This window comes from Phodopus roborovskii, unplaced genomic scaffold (genome assembly GCF_943737965.1).
Source record: "Phodopus roborovskii unplaced genomic scaffold, PHOROB, whole genome shotgun sequence".
Lineage (NCBI taxonomy): Eukaryota > Metazoa > Chordata > Mammalia > Rodentia > Cricetidae > Phodopus > Phodopus roborovskii.
In genome coordinates, this window is record NW_026126433.1 from 10765903 (window position 1) to 10787717 (window position 21815).

Consider the following 21815-nt stretch of genomic DNA (forward strand, 5'->3'; position numbering starts at 1 on the left):
TTAATGCAGAGAGGAGCCAGAAAACAGGTGTCTGACTTTTCAGTGGCTTTTACAACTGTGTGTAGGTCTGTAGTATGTACATGTTGTACTGCCTAGAATCACCATCCGGAAATGAAGATTTATACCTTACTGTTTTTCTAAAGCATAGTTTTGTTTCTTTACTAGGCGTCTAGAGCAGTCTCTATGAATTTGAAGTAGGGAAAGTGGGTCAGTCATGAGCTCATGTGAAGAGGAGACTGTTTAAAGCCCAGGGACTGCAGCATGCCTGGCAAGCACTTCACCACTGTGCTACAAACTAAAGCTTCCTATGCAGCAAACTTTCATCCTTGCTTGCCTGCCTTTTCAGTTCTTAGGTCTTAACAATCAAAAAGAGCTTTCTTCCACAGCCCAGATTTATTTATATAGGTACTAATTTATGTTTGTCTTGTCAAATCTTAGAGATGTTTGGCAATTAATATGAAATGTCGGAAATATGTAAACTGTACAATTACCTGTGAAAAGTTCTGAGAAATCTTTATAGAGGTTGAGTCAAGAGTGATGATTGAAGTTGAAGAGCTGATCACTACTAAATATGCACAGTTATAAAGTACATTGCAATTTGAGCTTGAAAAATGCTGAGAGATTCATTGTGGTTCATAGAGTCATGCTGGAGTTCCTGGATTTGAGGCGGTTTGGGTAGGGAGAATGAGGTGAAGAATAAAGATGGGATTAATGTAGGTAGATGTTGTATAAACATTTTGAAGAGAAAGGTTGAAGACGTAGAAGAAAGGTAGGAAGATATTTGTGACCACTTTTGTGTGCATATGTTAGGAAAATTGTGTTCTTTTGATGCACTTTGTTATTTATTTGTTACTGTATTTCTATAAGCCAGTTCTGAGCAGCTTTATTTTATAAAAGAGGAAACCTGGGATCACGGAGGTTTTGAGACAGGGTCTCTTCTACCACAAATTGGCTTTGAATTCGTGTTGCTAGGGATGACCTCCTATTCCTTATCTTTCTGTCTCCACCTCCTGTATGCTGATTCCAGGCATGATCACCCCCTACCACCTGGGCCCAGCTGATACATTCTACATAACACAAGTGACAGCTCCTAATGCAGTGGGTCAAGATCCCTTTGGTGGTCATCCTGCTTATCAGATATTTATATTATCATATCAACAGCAAAATTACAATTATGAGTAGTAATGAAATGATTTTATGGTGAGAGTTGTTGCACTATTAAGAAGGTTGAGAAGCACTGCTATAATATTGTTGCTCAGTGACCAGGTTTGTTTCATGTATTCAAATGTTATTTTTTCAGCGGCCATAAAATAGTGCAAACAATGGCTGACAACAGTGTATTGACATCTACTGAGATAACTAGCTTGGCAGATTCTTCCATTCTTGATTCTAAAGTTACTGAAACTTTCAAGGAAAATTTGTGCATGGCATCTACTTCAAATGCTGATGGTAAGCCTATTACCTGCTTTTAAACACATGAAATTGTTCTTTTAATCCTAAAGTACCAGCTACTGACTTTTTTTTTTTTTGTAGCCGATTTAACAATTGCTAACTTAGGACATGTGTATTGAGTAACTAAGTCCAGTGCTGTGTCTACACTCACTGTCCATCCCTTGGGCTAATGCTGCATCACTTTGAAAACAGGAGTGACTTAGTGTTGACACTGCTTTCTTTGTAGTGGGACAGTATAGCTATAAAATTGTTAAGCTAGAATTTGTTGATGGTTAAATGAGGGGCCACTTGGATCTCATAACTTTGTACATGGCCTTTCCTAACATTTCCTGTATTTTAAGGAGAGTCATGCTTGATAATGTTTATTTGGGGGAAATTATTTCTTTGTTTTTGTTTGTGTATGCCTTTTACTACAATGTATCTCTTGTTTTTAAAAAGTGATACATAGTCAAATATTTGTGTAGGGAACTCAGAATTAGGTTATTTGAACTTCCAAGGAATGTTGTGCTGCCCTCAGAGGTAGAAGATTTTCTAGGTAGGAAGAAGGTTTAGGAAGCACAGACTGTGCTGTTGGTACCCTAACACATTAAAACATTTCATATTTTAATAGAAGAAATGTCTCAAGTTGAACCGAGACTGATACTGGTCCAGGGAGCTGGGAAACAGGAAGAGCTCCTGACGGCGGTAAAGGTAAGGCATTTGGGTTTGTAGTTCATCCTAAAGAGAGTCTTCTCCGGTCTGTGTAAATGCTTTCCATCTTTCTTAATCTTATACTTGAGTCTCTTTTCTACAGACTGTTAAGATAATGGAAGTCCCTGTTATAAAGATAAAAGAAAGTTGTCCTGGAAAATCGGATGAAAAGTTAATAAAAAGTGTTATTAATATGGTAGGTCAAGCATCTCATTGCATGTGGCATGCTTCACTTCCCTCGGTTGAATTGCTTCACTCTGGTGACTGGGATGAGGTTTATTGTGCACTCTGAATTAGAAATGTAGGAAGTGGTCGGTACTATTTTGGAATTGAGTTGTTTCTGAAACTATAGCACTATAGCATCTATTATAAATCCAGATTTTAGAGACTTAGTCATTTAATTTAAATAAAGGATGTAATATGTACAAAGATCTGATAAATTTCTTTATACGTGTTTTAGTACTTTTCCCCATTAATTTTGTTTCGTTTAAATTCTTGTTTTTCCAAATTATTAATACCAGTAACCAGTGATTATCAATTATTTTGCCTCAGAATTTGTAATATATCCAATTTTCTAGTTCATCTCCATGATAATTATTATGTTTTGCCAGATTGAACTCAGGGTCTTGTGTATGCTAGGCAAGTGTTTTACTGCTGATCTAACGCTCTGGCCTTTGGTTACATTAGTTTGCTGGGGCTATTTGAACAAAGTAACACAGACTAGATCACTTAAAACAACAGAACTGAATTTTCTCAGTTTTGGGAGCTAATCAAAAGTGGTGCCACAGGGTTAGAGTCCCTGGAAGCCTCTCTTGGCCTCCATGTGACTTCCTTGCTGTATACCAGACCTGGTTTTTGTGTAGCACATCTTTGCAGTTCCTTTGTATGTTCACATTTCCTATGAGCACCCCAGTCAGATTGGCTGAGGGTTGCCTCTTTAACATCCTTACATACCATCACCTTGTGAGATAAGGCTTCACTCTATTTCAGGTTAAGGGTTCAGCTTAAGAACTTCAGGGATAGCTGATTTGGCTCATCACTCCAGTCTTTCAAATAAAAGCCCAAATAATTTATTTGTTAATTCAGAATTATTTTCTTGAGACAAGGTTTCTCTGTGTATCCCTGGCTTTCCTGGAACTCACTGTGTAGACCAGGCCGGCCTCCGACTCAGCCTCCTGAGTGCTAAGATTAAAGGTGTGGGCCACCACCACCTGGCTCCATATAGAACTCTTTTTTTCTGGTCTTTTCACATAGGAATTATGTAGGCTCTTCAGTATGTTAATTATTATTATTTTTTAAAATCATTGTAAGGTACTTGCCTTTATATATTATGTGATTATATGTCTGCCCTATGTCCAACTTGGCTCATGACCTCTTTTTACAGCATATGTATTAAAATGAGAATGTTAATCAGGAACATTTTATTGACTATAGTATTTATAACTCATGATAATGATTTTTTTCTTAATTTTTGAAGATAGCAGTGTATGTACATTATTTTTCCTGGTCAGAGCAAAAAATGGTGGATATGTATATACCTAATGCAGTGCATCAAAAAAGGTGTACTTAATTTTCCTTTTTTTTTTTTAATAAGTCGGGCATGGTGGCTTATACCTATAATCTCATTCAGCAGTCTGAGGCCTTGGAAGGTTGCTGATGTTTCAAGGCCAGCCTCAGCTGTGTAGAGAAGTTCAAGGCCAGCCTGGGCTGTATAGAGAAGTTCAAGGCCAGCCTGGATAATGTTGCGAAACTTTGCCTCCGATTAACAGTTAGAAGGCCATGGCAATAGCTCATTGGTAGAGTGTGTAGCATGCACAATTATAGCTTCAATCCCCATTAGTACCACAAATTAAAACCACAACAACAAAGGAAAATTTTTGGGGTGTTCTAGTACTCAAAACTTATTGTACATGGGTTATAGGCCACTGAGTCATAGAGCTTAAGTTATGTCTTTACAGTATCCTTCTGTAAGGTCTTAATGTGGATGGGGATATATGATACAAAAGTAGAGAAATACAGTCTTTCACTACTGTATGGAATATTATTGGTAATAATATGTTTTAACACTTAAGGTTTTCTACAAATTTTAAAGATGTCAAAAAGTACAGGAGTCGCTGGGGCGTTGGTGGCCCACGCCTTTAATCCTAGCACATGGGAGGCAGAGGCAGGTGGATCTCTGAGTTTGAGGCCAGCCTGGTCTACAAGAGCTAGTTCCAGGACAGCCTCCAAAGCCACAGAGAAACCCTGTCTTGAAGCACCTCCCCCCAAAAAAGATACAGGAGTCATGTATTTTATATGGCCTATGAATGATTTTTATCTGTAATAATCATAGGAAATTAAAGTGCCCTGTGTAAAGATGGACTCAATGGAAGAATTTGGAGTTTTGGATTCCCCAGAATTTGAGAATGTATTTGTAGTGACTGACTTCCAGAATTCTGTCTTCAATGAGTTACGCAAGACTGACAGTAGAATTGTTGGTCCACCAGTTATACTCAACTGTGCACAAAAGGGAGAGGTAAGAAACATGTTTATCATGGCTTTTCAAGAACACATTTTTTACTAATGAATTTTTGAAAATTTATACTCAGAAAATCCTGCTAATTGTTGAGTGTTTGTAACACTCAGAATAATAAATAGTTGCTGGGTATGGTTGCTCATGCCTGTAATCCTAGTACTTTGCGTGAAAGAAGGGTCTGGAGTGCATTCTTGGCCGTGTGGTGAGTTCTAGGCTACATAAGGCTCCTCCAACAAAAAGATAATTAATAGGGGCTATTCTTATGTTTTCTTTATTTTACTTTATTTTTTTAGTATTCATAACCCAAGGCCATTGAAAGAGAAACAATGAGGACTGTGTGTATGTGAAAGCACATACACATAGTCTTACTTGTTAACACCTGTAATACCTTAGAGATTTGCAGAGGCTTGGCTTTCAGAAATGTGTAGACATAGACCTTTCCTATCTTATCCATTATCATAAGATTTGAATTAGGAAAATTATTTTAGTCCCTTCTATCCCAATTTTTAACATTGTGTGTGTGCGTGTCTGTATGTAAGAGGACTGTTCCCTTCTTTGATTATAGTGCTTTCAGGGTTCACACTCAGGTCGTCAGTGTTGTTCTTTTGCTGCAGCTGCCTATGAAACACAAGCACGAGACTCAGCGCCCACGCCCACATGGAGTTTATTGAGAGAGGGGAGAGAATGGGGGGGTAGCTGGTGGCCAACAGAAAGCAGGGGGTTGAAAGAGAGAAGAGAGAACAAGAGAGAGAAAAAGAAGGAGCAAGAGAGAGGGGCATTGGCGTGCTTGCTTTAAAAGTGAAACTTGCGCATGCGTAACTGAGTCTCCTGGCAGCCAGGTAAGTCATGACATAGAGAAGACATGGCCATGAGCGTCCCACCCACCATCAGGGGGCGGGGTCAGCAGACTATTGGTTCTCAACAGTCAGACTTGCCAACAAATGCTGGTTTTGAGACAGAGTCTCCCTGTGTAGCCCTATCTGTCCTGGAACTCATTTTGTAGACTCGGCTGTCCTTGAATTGACAGAGAAATCCACCTGTGTCTGCCTCTGAGTGCTCTGACTCACTACACCTAGTTACATTTTAAAGCTTTATTTTGAAGCAAGGTCTCCTTGTATCCAGGAATTCACAGTCCTGTCTCAACTTTCTGATTGCTGATATTGGTTTTGGAATTATGACCACACATGGTGGGGAAATGTCTGATGTGTGTGTGTGTGTGTGTGTGTGTGTCCGCATATTGGAAAATTCAAATAAGCCTTGGGCATTGAAAAATTAATTGGCAAGAAGAGCATTTGTTAAGCTTGAGAAAATATTTTCTAACCCTAACTGAAAAGGAAGCTCATACGTTTAAAATTGTGTCCTCCACAGCCCTTGCCATTTTCGTGTCGTCCTCTGTATTGTACAAGCATGCTGAACCTCGTGCTGTGCTTTACTGGATTCAGGAAGAAGGAGGAACTCGTATGTATAAGACATCTTCAAAGACATTTTCCTAGTAATGGATCTTTAAATGTGTTTGTTTAAGTCTTTTTCATGTTATGAGTTCATTTTACATCTTGAAAGAAAAACGCTATGACTTTCAGCCTCTAAATTTTTTGTTTGTTTTTGTTTGCTTGTTTTGTTTTTCAAGATAGGGTTTCTCTGTGTAGCTTTGGAGCCTGTCCTGGAACTCACTCTGTAGACCAGGCTGTCCTTGAACTCATAGAGATCCACCTGCTTCTGCCTCCTGAATTCTGGGATTAAAGGTGTGGGCTACCACCACCCATCATCAGGTTCTAAATTTTAAAGAAGTTCTTAAGAGCTTTATTTTTTAAAAAACTATGATTTGTAGGTAATAACTGGCATGTAAATTAACAGAAAGTTTTACTTTCCTGATAATTATTAACTACATTGGTTAATTGAAGTTTTTGTTACACAAAGTTAATGTTGTTACACAAGCCAAGCTTTAAAATATACTTACCACAGAGAAATCACAGAAACTTTTTTTTTTTGGTTCACAATCTGTCCTAAGTTGGAACTAGTAAATTTTGCTGTAATTTTGTGAGACAAATATTGGTGTCCTATAACCTGATGTTAAAAGTCAGTATATTTGGAGCTGGAGAGAAGAAGGCTCAGTCAGTGGTTAAAAGAATTACTGCTCATTAGAGGGCAAGAGTTTGGTTCCCAGCAGCCATGCCAGGCAGCTCCCAGCCACCTGGAATTCCAGCTCTGGGTGAGCTGACACCTGTCTCTAGAGTGCCTACTTATATGTGTGCAGACTCATAAAATAAAGATAAACTCGCGAGAAAAGAAGTCAATATATTTGCCTGTGGGTGTATGGCCTTGGCTTTGATACCTAATTTTGTAAACTGTAAACAAGGTAAGTAAATGAAAATAATAAATCTGTGTGTTTAGGCAGTATTAGAGCCAGTTGTCTACAAATTTTGTATAGTTTTGCTTATAGCAATAGCAAGCTACTCTTTAAAAATTTTTATACACAAAGTTTGACATTTATAAAAATTTGTAAATTTTGTAAAGTAGTTAATGCTAAGTGAGTTATTAATATAAATTTTTGTTCAAGTTAATTAATTTTGTTCAAATTTTCTTTTGAGGTCAATTTGGTGACATTAGTTCATCATATGGGTGGAGTTATTCGAAAGGAATGTAATTCCAGAGTAACACATCTGGTGGCTAATTGCACACAAGGAGAAAAATTCAGGGTATGAAAACTTTAAATTTTTTTTTAGTATAGTATTACTCTGTAATGGTTCTTTTGTTTGTATGTTTGTTTTGAAGTGATCGCGTACTCTAGTCCAGAAGAGTGTAGAAGTCAGTTTGTAGGCCATGCTAGCTTTGAACTCATAAGTGCTCCTTTTTTCTTATTTGATTCCTTATACCTTGCCTGACTTGGGGTTTAGTGATATCACATTTGTTGATTCTGCCATTTATTGAGGATCAGGTTGAAATTTTGCCATTGGAGCGTTTATTGGAGGGTTTGTGATACAGCTCAGTTACAGAGTGCTTCCCTAGCATACATGAAGGACTTGGGAGTCCTAGCCCTGCATGATGGCCTAGTAGTGCCTGAGTATAATGCCAGCATGTTGAGAGTGGTGACAAGAGGATCAGCGGTTTTTAGGATTTCTGTGTAGCTTTGGGGCCTGTCCTGGAACTCACAAGTACTGTTTTTCTACCCGCGGCCTGGTCTTGTCCCGCCATCAAGCCAGCCCCAAATAACACACAGAGACTCTGTATTTGATACAATACTGTTGGCCCGGTTACTTGTTTTTTATCGGCTAGCTCTGCCTTTAATTATTAACCCATTTCTGCTGATCTATGTATTTTCACATGGCCTTCTCTTACCGGGGAAGCAGCTGGCGTCCAGCTCTCTCCAGACTCTCCATCTTGACTCCTCCTTCCTACTTCCTATTTCCTCCTTGTCTCCTAGTCCCTCCTATCTTCCTTTCCTATTGGCCAACAGTGCTTTATTATTAACCAGTATGAGAAACATACAGAATGATATCTCCCATCATCACTCCTCTGTAGACCGAGCTGGCCTCAAACTCAAAGACATCTGATTGCCTCTGCCTCCTGACTTTTGAGATTAAAGGTGTGTGCCACCACTGCCCGGGTAAGATTATTCTGATACTTAGAAGATCATACACGGTGTCCTCATATTTGTCTTAATAGTATCAAGGTCAGTGTCAGTTTCTGGTGTTGGCTGTACTGCCATAGCCCGGTCTTTCCCACATGCTACCTTCATCACCCCACCACACCCCCACCATATATAACACTTGAGAACTGCTGTTTCAGAAGTTTGGTTCTCTCTTTCCACCATGTGGATTTTGGTGTTTGAGCTCAGGTCATCAGACTTGACAGCAGGCACTGAGCTGTCTTATTAGACCTCCCCTAATAATTTAAACTTATATTCTAAGAATTTAGTGACATAGTCATGTTTTCTTTTGTAGTCCTATGTTGGCCAATATTTCCAAGGTGTAAAATAGGTTTGGCGAAATCAAAGTTTAGAGGATGAATTTAAGTGCTATATCTATAGAAAATAGAATAAAAGAATGGGGTATCTCTCGTGGATATCACAGTAGAGCTGGCCCTCATGATTCAGGTGTGGGAGAGCTGACCCCGAGGGCTTGAAAGCAGGAGAGCTGCCCCTGCCCCTTGCTTATTACTTACTGCAAGGGGTGAACTAGCTAGGTCAGTCCTGGAGAGCTCACCCTGGTGGTGAGGACTGGGGAGAGATAGCTGGCTGATCAACCCTGCAGCTGCCCAGGCCTAGAACCAGGGCTATGAGTTGGCCTGTCCCAGAATCTACCCCATCTGTGATCTGGAGCACATGAAGGGACTGGTCCTGCAGACCCAAAACTGCAGGATCTCCAACACAGGACAACACAGAAAAACCAAGAGGAGGAGTCCCAGTGAGGGCCCAGCATGGATAGTGTAGCAAAAACAGAGGCCTGGATCCAGACCAATGAATGACTCTCTGTATTGAGCACTTGCAAGTACAGATATGTAGACGAAGGGGTTTACTGAGTGTTTCACTGTGTCACACTATTATAGCTTCCATGATAAGATTTTTTTTTTTTCATTTTTTTCTCTTAAATTTTATTGTATTTTTTCAGGGAAGGTTGCAAAGTCAGAGGGCAGATACTAAGGGACAGGGAGATGAATGGGATAGAGATGCATGATGTGAAAGACACAGAATAAATAGAAAGTTAAAAAGAATTGTGTGCTAAGGAAGTTATTTTAATGTTACCTTAATTTAACAAAGTATAACACAAAATTGTGCTAAGAGTTTTGTACACAATTCTTTAGAAGCACTTTCTTGAATGAAATTATTTAAGGTGAAACTCAATGACTGATATTAATATTTCCTAGGTTGCTGTGAGCCTGGGTACCCCAATTATGAAGCCAGAATGGATCTATAAAGCATGGGAAAGACGGAATGAGCAGTAAGTGCTTAGTCATCCAGTAGTTTGTTGTGTGATTTCAACTTGTTATGTATTTAAAGAACAAGTTTTTCTACGTATGTGCTTAAATGCATATTTTTGTGCCATGTATGTGCAGTACCCGAAGAAGCCAGAAGTTGGTATCATCCTCTGGAACTGAAATTACTGCGTGGGTCTTGGGGAATCAAACCTGGGTCCTGTGGAATAACAGCCAGGGTTCTTAAGTACTGAGCCTTCTCTCCAGCCCCCCATGTTATTTTTTTAATATGTGTGCTTTTAACCTTTGTTTTAAAGATAAAGCCATGTGCCAACAAAAACTAAATTTGTAGATCACACAAAAAAATAAATTCAGTCTTCCCAATAGCTTAGTGAATAAAACTGGTTATGAAACAATTAAAAGTTTGTCATCGGGTTTTACTTGGTAAACTAATTTTTTTGTGTGTGTGCATGATAGTGTATGTAGGCATGCATGCTGCAGCACACGTTTGGAGGTCAGGGTTACTTTAGACTTGGTCTCCTCCCTTTACTTTTATATGAGTTCCAGGGATTGCCCTTTGGCTGTAAGGTACTCATGGCAAGTGCTTCACTGCTGAGCTATCATCTCATGGGACTGATTTTTGTGAAGTCATGTTGACTGAGCAGTTGAGATGCTTTGTGGGTGGAGATGCTTGCTGCCAGGGATCACATAAGGGAGACACTGAATTTCTAGGGGTTGTCTGCTGACTTTCATGTGTGCACTGCGGCCTCCCTGTGCACACATAGAAACACATTTTTTTGATTATCATTAACATTCTAAAATATACAAGAAATATACAAGAAATGCTTTTAGCTATTTGGATATGTTATAGTTTTTTTTAATTTTATGTTTAGATTATGTTTGAATTGGGGCTTAACATTTATTATCTTGTTTTGCTAACTTTCCAGTTATTATCTAAAATGTATGAAATTGGAGAATATCTGTGTTATGAAATTCCAAAAACACAGCCATGATTTGATTCATGTCAAGTTTGTCTGTGATTATATTTTGTCAGATATAATGGACCCCTGGGCCTATACATGTTAATAAGCAACATCCCAGACAATCCCCCTCTCTTTTAAAAAAACAAAACCAAAAGTGAACTGCAGTTATGAACAGTTCAGGGTCTTATGTAAAATATTTTCAGTAAATGCATTATTCTAAGCCCATTAGAATACTGAGATCTTGTAAATGGATGAGCTTAACGTATGGAATTTAAGCTGCCTTTACAAGTGTACATTTTGATTTTAGATGTTTCTGCGCAGCAGTTGATGACTTTAGAAATGAATTTAAAGTTCCTCCATTTCAAGATTGCATTTTAAGTTTCCTGGGATTTTCAGATGAAGAGAGAAACAGTATGGAAGAAATGACTGAAATGCAAGGTAACATAACATGATGTATGTGGTGTTTGATGTTGGCCAGAGTCTAATGTCTGAATGCACCTGAGGGTGTGTCTAGCCTGAATTAATGGAGGTGGGTGATCCAATCCATGAGTGTGCCCTCCCATGCATTCATTGAGAAAGTGAGCTGAGCACCTGTTTCTTTCTCTGCTTCCTGAAATTTGATCACCCACTTCATGCTTTTGCTGTCATGGCTTACCTGCCATGAATGGACCCTTGAACTGAGGCCAAAATAAACTCTTGGAGCCTTTATTAGAAAAAGCTAATATCACCAAAGTTCTATATATACAGTTTATTTCTCAGGCTTGTTTAACTACTTCCTAATTCATAGCTGCTTTAGATATGGACATTTGGAGAACAGTTATTTGGCTGATTTATGTTTCTTTGTGTTCCTGTTCTCTTTAGGAGGTAGCTATTTACCAGTTGGAGATGAAAGGTGCACTCACCTTATTGTTGAAGAGAATACAGTAAAGGAACTTCCGTTTGAACCCTCAAAGAAACTGTTTGTTGTCAAGCAAGAGGCAAGTAGCTTCAGAACGAAGTTAGTTAGCTTTAATAATACTATAGTTTCTTGGTTGAGGTAGATTTACAATTAAATTTAAATGTTTTTTTTTTTTTTTTTCTCCTCTAGTGGTTCTGGGGAAGCATTCAGATGGATGCTCGGGCTGGAGAAACTATGTATTTATATGAAAAGGTATGATTTTGCTCTTGAGCAAATGGTCTTGTGATTTTTTTTTTTTTGGTATAAAATTGATACTTTTGTATCCAGAACATTTAGAAAGCATAGTATAATTAGTACAAATGTCGTATACCTAGCTGTTTAGAAGAAATAATTGAGCTGGGCAGTAGTGACTCATGCATTTAGTCCTAGCACTTGGAGGCAGAGGCAGGTGGATCTCTGTGAGTTCAAGGCCAGCCTGATTTATAGAGAGAGAGAGTTCAGTATAGACTCCAAAGCTACACAGAGAAACCCTGTCTAAAAAAACAAAACAAGAATAGTTGAACATTCTTAATCTATGTAAATTTAAGTGAAACTGAAATGGAATGAGTCTTCTTTTAATGCCCTGGCTAGTTTTTTGTTTTGTTTTGTTTTTCGAGGCTGTTTTGGAACTTGCTCTGTAGACCAGGCCGTTCTCGAACTCACAGAGATCCAGCTGTTTCTGCATCCCAAGTGCTAGAATTAAAGCCATGCACCAGTACCACTCGGGTGCCCTGACTAGTTTTATGTCTACTTGACATAGCTAGAGTTACTTGGGAAGAAGGAACCTCACCTGAGAAAATATTCCCACCAGGTTGGCTGTAGGCAAGCCTGTGCTGTATGTTTTTGATTAATATGGAGGTCCCACCTTACTGTGGGCTGTGTTACTTTTGGGCTGGTGTTCCAGGGAACTATAAGAAAGCAGGTTGAGCAACCCATGAGGAGCAAGCCAGTGAGCAGCACTCTCCATGGCCTCTGCTTCAGTCCCGCCTCCAGTTGTGTAAGCTGACTTCCCTTAATGGAAATTGTTTTTGGTCGTGTTTTATCACAATAGAAATCCCAACTCCGACATTTAATAGTAAGCAGTTGAGAATCACTTTAAAAACCATGGGAAAGAGAGCCAGCAGGTGTAAAGTTCAATAGCTAGGAAGACTCAAACATTCTTAATATCCTGAAGAGCCAAGTATTTCCCATTCAGAATTGTGAGTTATTGTTAACTTAAAAGATGATTTTCTTAGAATGTAAGTAAGGAAGATCTTATTTCATGTTGGATATCAACAAAGAGGACTAGGAAACAAATGGTAGAATGATTTATGAGAAGGTTTACTTCGGTTTGAGATTCAGTCATTTTGAGTGGAGAAGCCACTATAATCCCATTACCCAGGAGGCTTCTGAAGAAGGCTTTCAGTGAGTTTGAGGCCTGCTTGGCAATGTAGTTAAGGTGCCAGGTGAGCCCAGGCTACACTGCAAGACCCTGCCTCAGTAAGATGAAAATAAGTTTTGAGTGCTGTATTGAATATAAGGCTTAGACTTACTGTCTCCTCTATAAACCCTATGTAGTTATCTCACTGTACTCCTTAGAGTCTTGTTCTTGATGTCAAGTGCTCAATAAAGTTTAAAACACACTTTAGATGTAATGAGAACCCTGTTTTCATGAAATATTGAAGTGTACTCCGTTCCCTCACTACTGTTTTTTTCAGACACAAGAAAAAGACTGGTGGCTCATCTCTCAGTTCAAGCGCTCAAAAGAGTAGCTAGCAAATAAGCTAAAGGACAGTTACTCCTGGAGAAGCGGACGTGAAAAAGGATGAGCTAGGCTGCCAGTTACAGTGCTATTGACCATTGTGTTTTATGAAGCTTCTAATAGACTAAGAATTATTGTACAAAATTTGGAGTTGTGTCAATTAAGATGTGTCTTTCATGTTCCTGTCTCAGTCAGAGCCATCATAATAAAATTGAGCTTTTGTGCTTTTGATTTCAGGCTAATACTCCTGAGCTCAAGAAGTCAGTGTCCCTGCTTTCTCTGAGCACTCCAAACAGCAACCGCAAAAGACGCAGACTCAGAGAAACACTGGCTCAGCTCTCCAGAGAAACTGACCTCTCCCCTTTCCCACCACGAAAGCGGCCCTCGGCTGAGCATTCCCTTTCTATTGGCTCACTTCTTGACATCTCCAACACACCTGAGTCTAGCATTCACTATGGAGGTAATCCACATCTCAGAAAATTAGTCTTTAAAATGGGGTAGACTGGAAGACTAATAGGTCCCCACTGCAGTGAGTGAATAGAAAAGACTTTTCTGTTATTTACCTTTATTCTATCTGAAGCAAGATACATGGCAAGCTAAGCATATTTGGGCAAGGTGATATACTCCTGCAATTCTGCAACTGGGCATGTGGAAATCAGAATATGAGTTCAAGGCAGTCTGGCCCAGTGAGACTGTCAACAAAAACAAAAACCAAATCCCATAAATCATTCAACCTTGCATAGTAATGCTTTTGTTGATTATTTACTATATGCTTTTGTGTGTTTGTAATAGATGGTGTCTGATTTACAGGCCACTGAACTGAGGGACAGGGACGTCATAACTTGGCCAGGGCTATAGCTGGAGCTATTTTAAAAGAGTTTTTTTCCTTTAAGACAAAGTCTCATTTAGCTGAGTCTGGTCTTAAATTCTGATCACCTTGCTTCTGGGATTATAGGAGTGCACCACCATACCACTAAACAGAAGTCAAATGTTGTATTTATTACGGGGAAAATAAGGTTCATACACCGGTGGAATGAAGTCAGAAGAGAGTGATGTCACTTTGGGTTGAACGGACAGGAAACTACAATTAATTAACTCTGTTGTGGTCATCAGTGTTTATCTCTTTAGTCTGTAAACAAGTAGTATTTTCTATATTTGAGACTCTGTGGCGTTCTCTACTAACTTTCCCATGTTCGTGTCCCCTTTACATTAATATGCTTCAAAGAATTTCTGACATTGATCCCTGAAGAACTCATTTCCTGTTTCTGTTGTCCTTTCAACTCATTCCAGTTAAGTAGCAGTCCTTACTACATGCACTTTCTCTTCCTGGGGGACAGGTTTGATGTACGTAGTTCACAGTACTCCGCATTTGATCAGCTAACTCCTTTGTGGGTACGTTCCCCCAACCTGCTCAGGCTTTGTGATAGAACTCACTTTTTTTCTCCTTTGCCTGACTTTCCCTTCCAGCTCCAACGCTTCATGGTTTTTCTGAGTTCATTGTATCTTTCTAATGTCCTCATTTAATTCCATGGCTTTAGTGTTCTCTGCCGATGTCCCATGAAAGTGTCTTCTCTGTTTAGCTGCTACCTTAGATATTCTGTCCCGATGCAGTGGGATTCTTAACTTCTGAACCTCTGTGCCGCTGTCAGCTCTCGTGTCTCCCCACCCTTCCTGTCTCAGTGTTCCTGTGTAAGGTGCTTTTTATTGTAGTGGTCTCATATGACACCTTCATTTTGAGTTTTGGCTTTGTGCATGTCAAATTTATAAAAATCTTTAAAAAAGGAGAAATTAAAACATATCACACCTGATTTAAAAATCATTTAGTGGCTTTGTACCATTGCAGCTCTTTTCCCCATTTCTTTGAGAGGGTCTCATAGCCCATCTTGGCTTTGAATTTCTTTTGTAGCCTAAATTGACATTGAACTGATCCTCTTGTCTTCACCTCCTAAGTCAGTATTACATGTGTGTATCACCATGTGTGGCTTCAATATTCACTTCAGTGAAACAGATTGCCTTGGCCTAAATGATACTATCTTAGAAGACAATAGTTCAGTTTTAGACAGGTGGAAAGTGAGTAGGTTTTAAATTTGGAATCTTCCTGCTTCAACCTTCCAAGTAACTGGAGTCACAGGCCTACATGACCATATTTGGCTTGGTTTTGTAGCTGTAATGGACGAGACAATGAGCTAGTAAGGAGCCTGTCTTAAGGTCAGGGCTTTAATGTACAGTTAAGGAGATAGAAGAAAATTAATCATTACAGCAGACACATACACATGTGAAGTCTCCAGTTGGCAGACTCCAGTTAGACACAGCGTAATTAAACATCACTATATCTGAGACCTCATGTAAGTGTCCTGAGAGGCTTGGCAATGTTGAGTGTAGCCTGAAGTAACATAGGGCATGGTGGGAAATATTTTGTACTCTATTATTTTTGAAACAGTTTAGAACTTCACAATACACATGGTTGTTTTAATATAAAAATGTTTAAAAAATAGTGTAATCACAACCCACCCTTTCTTCTTTCATGATTTATTGATTGATTGAAGTAGGGCTGCTCAAAATGGTTCTGGCTGTCCTGGAACTCTGTAGATCAGGCTAGCCTTGAACTCATTAGTAAGATTCCCCTATACTTCCTGAGTGTTGATTAAAGGCATGCACTATAGTGCCTGGCTTCCTCTTATTTTACACTGAAATATTTTAACTTTTTTTTTTTTTTTTTTTATCTTTAAAAAAACCAATGGTTTTTCAGGTTCTCCACATGGGATTATTCTGCTATGATTTCTTTAAAATCAATTCAGTCAGAAATCTTTATACATACATACATTCCTCTACATATATTTGTACTATTTGAGAAGGAGTAAGTTGAAGGTATGATAAATCTTTAGCTCTAAATATTTAAGTATTTGTATTTGGACATTTCTTTGTGTGTGTGTGTGCATGCCTTTTAAGTACTGGGATTGAATTTAAGACCCCACATAATGGGGAAATGGTTTCTCACTACATTACAATCCCATGCTTTGAGACAAGTAGATCTCTGTGTAGTCCTGGGTATTCTTGAGTCATGACTTTCCTTCAGCATCCTGAATGATGAGTGAGCATACAGACATGCACCACTATAGCTGGTTTGGAGACATTTCTTAAATCGTTTATCACATCAATAGCATGAGTCACTCTAGTGTTTTAGTTTTTCCAGTTTTCTTACTAATCATGTCCTGATTTCCAGCCCCTACCCAAACAGCAACAACAAAATTTTATATTTTAGTTTAGGAAACAATCCAGGATACACATATTTTCATCATCCAGGAAACTTCCTTTTATGACCTCGGCAGATTTAAAGACTATTGGCCATTTATTAATAGTGTCAGTTTTTAATTGGTGTTGAGATTGAACCTAGAGTTTCACATATGCCAGGTAAGCTTTCTACCATTGAGCTATATTCTCAGCTCAAAATTAATGATCTTTTTTTGCTCATTGTATTTTTCTGGCCTTATCCCATGGGGAAATTTTACTTTAGCAGAAGTCTCTGGTGGTAGATTAAGTCTATATGCTGCTTAGATCTGTTTTCCCATTAAGCCTCTCTTTCTTTCAGAAACACCGAAGTCTTGTTCAAAGTCTTCTAGAAGTTCTACTCCAGTTCCTCCAAAGCAGTCAGCCAGGTGGCAAGTGGCAAAAGAGCTCTACCAGACGGAGAGTAATTACGTCAATATACTAGCAACAATTATTCAAGTGAGTATGGGTTAGATCTAACTAACTTTCTAAAGAACTGTCCCCATCTTGTTTCCCTTCTGTGATTTTGGGTTTATTCTCTTAAAGGATACTGGGATTTCTTTTGGGTGGTATTTATGGATATGGGGTTGAGATAAGTCTTGCTGTGGAATTCTGGCTGGCCTCCAATTTGTAGTGGTCTCACTTTCTCTGCCTCCAGAATACCCAAATAGCAGATGTGTGGACTACCCCAGCAGGACAATGACTTAAAAGATCAAACCAAGTAGCATTGCATCAACCTTTTGAAACAATAATTCTTAACTCTAGCATTGACTAGTCTTGCCAGTCAGAAGCTGCTGTGCAGTTGGTCTTCTAGAAGTGCCTTTGCTACAATGCTGTGGCCTTTGTGTAACCTTGTAGCATTGGCAGTGCCTTGTATTAATTGCTACCAGGCTATTGTACCTGAAAACATTTAATAATGTTTCAGCTTTCTTTCTTTTTTTTTTTTTTTGGTTTAGGTTGACAATGACTGGACTTCAGTTGGGTTCTTCACATAGTTAAGATACTGCCTTAAATTTAGTATTGGTACAATTTTCTGAAATTTGTTATGGAGAACTGCTCTATTTAGTATCGCATTTATGTGAGAAATATCGTCTAAACAATAGCTGAGAAGCTGAACAGTACTGCTATCAGTAGTTTTTTTTTCTTCAGTCCTTTCATATGATCCATCAAATGGACAGTGTTTGCTTACCTACATTTAAATGTTGAGCTGGTCATGATAATGCACTCTTGGAATGTCAGTCTTGTCAGTGCTCTGGAGGTGAAGTCAAAACCAATAGACTGTAGTGAGACCCTGTGTCAGAAGCCAGACACCAGCACCAGAATAACACAAGCTTCCACGTTCGCATGTACATACATGTGCCACACAATGCAGATGTGCATCCACATTCGTGGTAAAGGAAAGAAGTGCACAAAGATTAAGAGCTGTTATTGCAGGGATAGGGAGAGTACCTCTGGGAGAGAGGGCGTATGCAACATACATGAGGCATAAAGATTTCAGTCTCCACACCATTAACCCAGCCAATCCAAAACTTCTGAGTTATACAACAGTTTGTACATTCCAAGACATAGTCTTCTCCAACCCCCATTTTTGAAGTGTGGTGAAATCTACCTGTTAAAAACAAATGAAAACATACCTGAAACTTGGAAGGCTAGGGTAGGAGACACACATTCTAGGCTAGCCTGGACTACATAGCAAAAGCCTGTCCTTTTCAAAATAGAGAAGCAAATTCTAGGTGTTTGTTTGATCTGGGTGGATATATTTAAAATTAAGTAATTTTGAAATTTGTTCCAATAAAGAAACATAAACCCCAAGACCTTAAGGAAAACAGGTCTGGAGCTAGCTCACTGGGATAGCTGTGGTCTAACACACATAAGCCTGTATTCAGTCCTCAACACCATGGCACAGCCTGTAGAGACGGCTATGAATGCAAGTCTCAGTCCTTTCCATGCTATGCAAAGTGGCATGCAGTGTGCCTCCAATGTAATAATTTCACGTTTATTTAAAAAGAGGTTTAGTTAACTGGGCATAGTGACCTCTGAAGGCTAAGATTTGAGGATTGCTGTGGGTGAAAGTGTACAAATATGTAGGTTAGAAGACAACTTTCAAGAGTTAGCTGTGTCCATCCAGCATGTGGATTCTGTAGCTTGAGGCTGTCAGACTTGGTGGCAAGCATCTTTATCTGCTCAGCCATCCAGCCGCCAGCACTTTTTACTTTTATTCACCCCTTCTGTCTTTTGTGCTATTGTTATAATAAGTTAAGAACTGAACAGTCTCCTTTTATTATTTTTACTTGACTAGTAACTTTTAAGTATTTTCTTGTTCTTGGAGGGTATACAGCTCCGTGACTTTAACATGTTGAGGTATGTGTGACTGCAGCCAGGAATCAGAACTGTTCTGTTTTCAAACATCTCCCTGCTTTTGTGAGAATTTCACTTAAATGCAGTCATGATGTGTACCCAAGGCCCAGCTTCCTTCAGAATCATATAACTAGAGTGTGTCTGTCTATGGCTTTCCTGCCTGCCCCGTATGTTCCTCATCTCTTTCCCCTTTTCCGCCTTTTCTGAAACAGTTTTGCTGTCTAGGCTAGCTGAGCTCCAAAATTTGATTCTTTAGCTTCTTCCTTCCCTTGTTAAAACACACCTGTATGTTAGTGAGCAGATTTAACTGTCTATATTTTTACTTTGTGTCATTCAGTCCTGAGTTTTGAGAGTTCTTTGTGTGTATGTAGTTTTGGATATTATTAATCCTTTGTTAAGTTTGTGGTTTTCAATTTTTATTACTGTATAAGAAAATTGCTACGTATCCTTAAAATTTTTTTTATTGTATTCCTATATCTTTATTTTAGTCTTTTTTTTTTTTTTTTTTTTTTTTTTTGAGGTCATGTCAAAGAATTCTTCCTAAAACTAAGTCAGGAATAATTTCTTGTACAAATTCCATGACTTTAGATTTTACTTTTAGGCTTGTGATCTATTTTGAATTTGGGTTTTTTATTCAGGTTGGTATTTATTTATGGCCTTAGCAAATGGTGTTCTAATATCATTTGTTGGAAGACATTCCTTTCCATTCTTTGAGTGGCTAATAATTACCTAGCTCTGTTTGCTTATTTGTTGTTGTTGTTGTTTTTTCTTTTTGCCTTTTTGGTTTTGTCAGGCAGGGTCTAATGTAATGTTTGACCTCAAGTTTGGTGTGTAGTGGAGGATGACCTTGACCTCCAGCTCTTCTGCTTCCATTTCCCATTTGTGGGGATCGCTAGTGTATGCCGCCACCACCCATACCTTTATATTTGCATTACTGTAGCTAACACCATCTTGAATATTGTTTTTTAGTATGAAGTAAATTTTTTAATCTACATATATTTTTAGAATCAGATATCCTTTATCTATAAAAAGCCCTAGAATTTTGATTGGTACTGTCTTGAAAAATACCCAGATGAGCTAGGAGGATGACTGTCATTTTAGCTGTGTTGAGTTTGAGTCTGTGACTTTGTTTTTGCTCTCACCCATAGCTCTCGGGACAAGGGTTTATATTGTTTTGCATTAGATGGCACCGATCTTTACATGCTTTCATTTTCTATAACCTTTGAGACAGGGTTTCACTATATATATGTAGCCCTGGCTGCCCTGGAATTGGGTATGCAGACCAGGTTGTTTTTGATGTCACATAATCCTACTACCTCTGCCTTCCAAATGCTGGGACTAAAGTTGTATACTGCCACACTCAGTTTTTTTGTGTTAGATTTATTTTTGGATCATATGAATAAGATGTTGTGCATGCCTATTGTGTTTGTATTACTTACTTGAGTTTTTTTTTTTTTTTTTTTTTTTTTTTTTAATTTAGAATTGGTACAGCAGGACTAGTGAGATGGCTCAATGAGTACAAAATGTACTTGTCTTGAAAACCTTTAATTTGATCTCAGCATTTCATGGTAGAAGGGAACTTGACTCCTGGACATTTTTCTTTGATCTCTTCTGTCTGTACACTGTTGCACCCATGTTTTCTCTCTCTCCTCCCTACTTGCAATCTCTCCCTCTTCCCCCTTCTCTCTTTCACACACAAACACACTGATAATAATATAAAAAAGATAAAGCAGTAGATGGGCAGTGTTCAGGTTTTTTCACATGAGATTTAAAAGAATTTCTTTGCTACTGAATTTCCACTGTTATGTGTCTAGAAAGTTTGTTGCTTCCTTCCTTATAAATTAAATAAAGAAGTAGGAATTACTCTTCTACTAATTCTAATAATTTGTTAGGTTTCTTTTGTAAAAAATCAAAAAAGATTTATTTTTATGTTTATGGGTGTTTTGCCACTGTGCCAGTGGAAACAAGAAGAGTGTATTGGATTCCCTGGGGTTGGAGTTACAGAAGGTTGTAAACCACCATATGGTAGCTGGAAACTGAATCTAGGTCCCCTGGAAGAGCAGCCAGTGCACTTAACATCTCCATGTGCATTCTGGTACAGAGTATATCAATATATGAATGAAAAATAAAATGCTATGAGAACAGATTGTAAAATTTAGGGAAGGTTTTTTTCCCTTGACTTTTTCTCATGGTGACATCACTGTTTGTCACACTTTTTATTTTAGCCTTCTTTTAATCACAGCTTGCCTAAACTAGATTCCCCCATTTAGTTATTTCAGGTACCATTAGAAGAAGAAGGACAGCGTGGTGGACCTATTCTTGCACCGGAAGAGATTAAGACTATTTTCGGGAGTATCCCAGATATCTTTGATGTACATATGAAGATAAAGGTAAATGTGTATTATAGGACAACAGTATTGTTTCTGGGGGTTGTGTGTACTTCATTTTGGGTATTTCTACCTAGCTAAGTAAATAAGTTTTGTATGTAAAATTTATTTCTCACCATGAAGCTGCCTTTGAGCTCATAGTTATACTTCTTGCTCAGGTGGTGATTATAGGTTAAAGATACTACTCTTGGCTTATATTTTGTAAAGGTCTTCAATAAAAACTTTTAGGAACTTATATTATTGAATATTGTTAAATATTTGCCTGCAGTGTTTGTATGCACACCACATACCTGCTTGGTATTCACAGAGGTCAGAAGTTGGCATTGGATCCCCTGGAGTGCTGGAGATTGAACCTGGGTTCTCTGAAAGATTAGAAAGTGCTGTACACCCAGAGCCATCTCCCCATTCAAATTTTTTTGAACATTGTATGTTCTAGGGTGACTGAGAATTTTATGGATCAAGGATTAGCAAACTATGTTTCATAGGCTGCATGTAGCCCTCTATGTCAGTAAAGAGTCTTAATAGATTCCATACTTTTTTTTTAATACAGTATGTTTTGGTCATATTTTTCCCT

The 21815-nt window shown here is 38.5% G+C and overlaps 1 protein-coding gene across 1 annotated transcript in view; it reads left to right on the forward strand.

Moving 5' to 3' along the window:
• Window positions 1-1305: 1305 nt before the first annotated feature.
• Window positions 1306-21815, forward strand: part of Ect2 (epithelial cell transforming 2) — a 48686-nt gene continuing 28176 nt past the window's right edge. Inside the window, exons 1-13 of the mRNA XM_051185904.1 lie at window positions 1306-1449; window positions 2063-2142; window positions 2246-2338; window positions 4475-4657; window positions 6026-6115; window positions 7246-7353; window positions 9521-9594; window positions 10859-10989; window positions 11413-11528; window positions 11639-11701; window positions 13467-13689; window positions 16819-16955; window positions 21125-21244. Coding sequence (XP_051041861.1) covers window positions 1323-1449; window positions 2063-2142; window positions 2246-2338; window positions 4475-4657; window positions 6026-6115; window positions 7246-7353; window positions 9521-9594; window positions 10859-10989; window positions 11413-11528; window positions 11639-11701; window positions 13467-13689; window positions 16819-16955; window positions 21125-21244 — 1545 coding nt within the window. The 5' untranslated portion in view covers window positions 1306-1322. The remainder of the gene's footprint in view (window positions 1450-2062; window positions 2143-2245; window positions 2339-4474; window positions 4658-6025; window positions 6116-7245; window positions 7354-9520; window positions 9595-10858; window positions 10990-11412; window positions 11529-11638; window positions 11702-13466; window positions 13690-16818; window positions 16956-21124; window positions 21245-21815) is intronic.